This window comes from Mastomys coucha, unplaced genomic scaffold (genome assembly GCF_008632895.1).
Source record: "Mastomys coucha isolate ucsf_1 unplaced genomic scaffold, UCSF_Mcou_1 pScaffold22, whole genome shotgun sequence".
NCBI classification, from domain to species: Eukaryota; Metazoa; Chordata; class Mammalia; order Rodentia; family Muridae; genus Mastomys; species Mastomys coucha.
In genome coordinates, this window is record NW_022196905.1 from 244,069,090 (window position 1) to 244,073,520 (window position 4,431).

The 4,431-nt window shown below is 50.8% G+C and overlaps 1 protein-coding gene across 1 annotated transcript in view; it reads right to left on the reverse strand.

Annotated features, from left to right (window-relative positions):
• Window positions 1-3,697, reverse strand: part of LOC116068029 (dipeptidase 3) — a 6,478-nt gene extending 2,781 nt beyond the window's left edge. Inside the window, exons 1-7 of the mRNA XM_031337119.1 lie at window positions 3,205-3,697; window positions 2,903-3,029; window positions 2,195-2,324; window positions 1,946-2,087; window positions 1,611-1,680; window positions 1,215-1,391; window positions 50-134 (exon numbers count right to left, since the gene is read on the reverse strand). Coding sequence (XP_031192979.1) covers window positions 50-134; window positions 1,215-1,391; window positions 1,611-1,680; window positions 1,946-2,087; window positions 2,195-2,324; window positions 2,903-3,029; window positions 3,205-3,473 — 1,000 coding nt within the window. The 5' untranslated portion in view covers window positions 3,474-3,697. The remainder of the gene's footprint in view (window positions 1-49; window positions 135-1,214; window positions 1,392-1,610; window positions 1,681-1,945; window positions 2,088-2,194; window positions 2,325-2,902; window positions 3,030-3,204) is intronic.
• Between the last annotated feature and the right edge of the window lie 734 nt (window positions 3,698-4,431).

The following is a 4,431-nucleotide window of genomic DNA, read 5'->3' on the forward strand; positions in this document are numbered from 1 at the left end:
ATATATATATATATATATTTTAATTAAGAAAAGCTGAAGCAAGACGTACCTGCTACAGTGGACACATTAGCAAACAGACTGCACTGTAGCACCCCCATGGACAGTGTCACCATCACAATGCCACCGTTCTTCTTCTACAGGGACAAACAAAAGGGGCAGTCAGTCTAGACCTTCTGGACTGCCAGGGTGCTGGCTTCCCTTGCTGTGGGAAGCCTCGCAGGACAGCAATCCTGCAGGTGCTGCAAGAACTTTTTCTCCTGTGGTTTGGAAGTCCCTGGGAGAAACTGATTTGGGCTGGGTGAGCCAGCCTGATACTCAGGATCAAGAATCTCCTCCCAGCCGGGCGGTGGTGGCACACGCCTTTAATCCCAGCACTTGGGAGGCAGAGGCAGGCGGATTTCTGAGTTCGAGGCCAGCCTGGTCTACAGAGTGAGTTCCAGGACAGCCAAGGCTACACAGAGAAAGCCTGTCTCAAAAAAACAAAAACAAAAACAAAAACAAAGAATCTCCTCCCAGACATGGTGGCGCACGCCTGTAGGCCCAGCTCTTGGGAGGCTGAGGCAGAAGTATTATGAAAGCCAGGTCAGGCTGATTTATGCAAGATGTCCTACCTCAAACACACACACAGTAATTGTCCTCTTTGCATCCCTTTTGGAATTTTGAAACAGACCTTGCTAAGTAGCCCAGGCTAGCCTCAACTTCCTGCCTCATGAGGCAGGAGCATGACCTTCCTGCCTTAACCTCTCAAGTGTTTGAATTATAGGCATGTGTCACTATGCCTGGCTTTAAGGCATAGACAAGTCCTAATCCTAACACTTGAGAGTTCAAGGCCATCCTGGTCGACAGGTGAAGTTTCGGGATACCCAGGTCTACATAGAGAAAACCTATCTGTGTGGGGAGGGGGATAGAAACTTTCTTTTGTTTTTGTTTTTGTTTTTTCGAGACAGGGTTTCTCTGTATAGGTCATTCTCAACCTTCCTAGTGCTTTTCAACCCTTTAATACAGTTCCTAATGTTGTGATGGCTCCCAACCATAAAATTATTTTCATTACTACTTCATGCAATAGCATGAAGTAGCATAATTTTGCTACTGTTATAAGTCATAATGTAAATATTTTTGGAGACAGAGACTTGCTGAAGGGGTTGAGAGATGCTGCTCCAGATAATGTGTATGTAGTCCTGGGTTTGAGGGCCCCGGGTGGCTACTCCACTTACCAGAAGCTGCAGTATGTCATCAGGAACATTCAGCAAATTGTCACACACCGATCTAGCCGCTGAGTGTGAGAAGATCACAGGAGCCCGAGACACCTCCAGGGTCTGCTTCACTAAGGTGTCCGAGGCGTGAGACAAGTCTATCATCATGCCCAGACGATTCATTTCTTCCACTACTTTCTGCAGGGACATTCGGGTTTGGGAGGGAGCAGAGTGTGTCAGGGAGCAAAGATGTGTTCAGGTATCTCTAGGAGACACAGAGGGCAGAGGATAGGGTACACACAGAGGGCAGAGGATAGGGTACACACAGAGGGCAGAGGATAGGGTACACACAGAGGGCAGAGGATAGGGTACACACAGAGGGCAGAGGATAGGTAGGGTACACACACTCGTCCGCACCTCACCAAAGCTTGTCAACCCACTGACGTTGGTGTAGAAATGGTGTCTGAATTTCGTGGCACTTTCTGCCCTGCAAGAGAGACAAGAGAAAGCAAAGCTTGGCTGGCTTTCGCTTGGCTATCCCTGACTGGGGCCTCTGTTTTTCCATCCTGTATCTAGAACAGATGAAGACCAGGCCCAGCTACTTTCTGGAAGTGTGAGGGACCTTTGAGGGGTCCAACCTCCCCCAGTGGGTCACTTTAACTTCGCTTTTGTCAGGCCCCTGTGGGGAAGGGCCTCACATCATTCTCTCATCACACATCCGACAGGCCACCCCGGCCAGGCACTGTGCTCACCAGGGTGTGCTGCAGGTGAAGGTAAGAGTCAGGTAGCGCACTCCTAGCTCGTAGAAACTGCGCAACACAGCGAGGCTGGTGTCCAGTGAGTGACCACCCTCTACCCCAATGAGACAGGCCAGCTTCTGAGTGTTATTCAGACCTAGAAACAGGGTGGAAGTGGGGGGGACGGTGGGGGTGAGTCAAATGATCGTATCCCAAGAAAAGAATGACTGGAGCCAATCAATCCCAAGCTCGCTCCTGGCTCACCATCAGCTGAGGTTACAAGCTCCAGTTCAGGGTAAGTAGAACACATGCGTCGAATGAGGTCAATCTGCTCCAGGGCTAGGCGCACAGCATCCCGATCCTGGGTTTGGCATGGGATGTAGGCTGACCAGAACTAGGAGTAGGTCCAGAGGTCCACAGTGAGACCAATATGGTCTTCAAAGCCTTAGGCCTGCCTTTCCTGCCTCAGTTCCTACAGCACCCATTTAAATCAATGGCTCTTCACAGTACCCTCTTGATAATTAAACCTGGCAGTAGCCCGGCAGAGGTGGCGCACACCTTTAGTCCCAGCATTTGGGAGGCAGAGGCAGGCAGATTTCTGAGTCCAAGGCCAGCCTGGTCTACAGAGTGAGTTCTAGGACACCCTGGCAGTCCGTGAACATGCTGGGGATGAATGACACATAGCTGCTATTTGTCCTTGATCCTATGTGAATGTCCCAGGCAATGTTACCATATCCTTTGTGGATAGCAACCCCCCAGCACACACACACAAGGGATTTTCTGATTATTTTATATGTATTTCCACTAAAACCTGAGTGAATGTCTAAGTAGCTCTTCTGTGTTGGCCTTCAAAGTCTTTATATACTCTTGCATGATGGTGTACAACATGCTCCAAATACTTAAGTTATTAAAAGCCTGGCCTACTCAGGTTTCAGTGGCCCCAACATTCCCATCATTCTGGCACTACCTTACCTGGGCACCCACAAGGCCGTCCCTGAGCCTCTTCAGGTTGGTCTGGCCACGGGTGAAATTGTGCAGATTCACATCCTGCAGCTTGTTCTGGAAAAGTTCTCTCAGGAGCAGAGGTAGGTCGTTGTGGCTGGAGATGTTGTGGTCAGTGTGAGAACATGGCCTCCAGACCAGGACAGGTCCATAGACAATGGGGCCAAAGGGAGAGGGGGTACCCGTGTACGGCAAAAGGGAAGGTGTGAGGGGAGGGGTGCTCCTCCATAGTATAACTTAGCCCCCAGTGCCTCACACCCGCACATACGCACCCATCCACAAGTGGGAAATCTCGCATCAGGGCCAGTGCTTGCTCTCGAAGGTGAGGGTCACGGGTCACGCCTGACGTGGCCGTGTCATGAGGAGTGGTCATGTCACTGGAGGCTCCTGGTGTGGTGGGAGCACTGGAGGGGCTCGGAGTAGTTGGGGTGCAGGTTACCCACAAAGACGGAACTAGAAGCAGCACCCCCAGCAGGGACAGCCAGGGCCCCAGGGGCCGCAGGCCGAGCGCGCGTGGACCTTCAAGACCCGCGGGCTGCATGTTGCTCCGTCTTGGTCACAAGAGCCTGAGAAGGGCAGGGATAGGGCAGAGGGCGACAATGGGTTCGGACCTTCGATTCAAGGTACCTAGGACAAGGCCTCGCTCGGAAGGGCTTCCAGTCACCCTGCTGCGCAACGGACGCTCTGGAACTTTCCACGCCTACACTCCAGCCGCTAGAGGGCACCACTGCCCTTCCGCTTCCCCAAGAAGAAGGGCGCCCCCATGGGCCTGGCGGGTCTCTGCTTGCACCTTGCGTCAACTATCTCGTTGCTGTTCAAATGTTTGTGGCTGAGTTGAAGGAGCTCACTAGTGGGGAATCAACAGCCGGGGCCCAGAAATCTAACTAATCTCACCCCCTGGCCAGAACTATGTGTGTTAGTGCCTGAAAGTGCCGGTGCCCTCAGTGGGATCAAATATTCCGTGATATGCTAAGTTCCGCGTAGAGGAGTGAATTAGATCTGTGTGGGTTTTGTTAAGTTTTAGTCTTGTTTTTGTGGCGAGGTCTTGTTATGTTACCTGGGCTGGCCTGGATCTCCTGAGCTCAAGCTATCAGCGGTATAGTACTGTCATCTAGGGATACACAACCATTAACAGAAGAAAGACTGTACAGCCGGGTGTACAATCCTAGCAGTCAGAAGGCAAAGGCAGGACTGTGAGTTTGTAGTCAACTTGGGCTACATAACAATACCCTACATCAAAGGAAAACAACAAAACCTTACCAAATCGTGCCTAGTAACTTACATGCATAATTCCAGTACTTGGAAGATTGAGGCAGGAGGATTTCAAAGCATTCGAGGCCAACCTGGGCTACACAGATCCTGTCTCCAACCCCGAGTCTCTACTTGGAAACCTGAACCTTTCTTTATTAATTACCTTTTCCTAAGTACCCCTCCCCGTCCACGAACACTTCTTTCAACATACACTAAAACCATTTCTTAATACATTTTTGGGGTTAGAG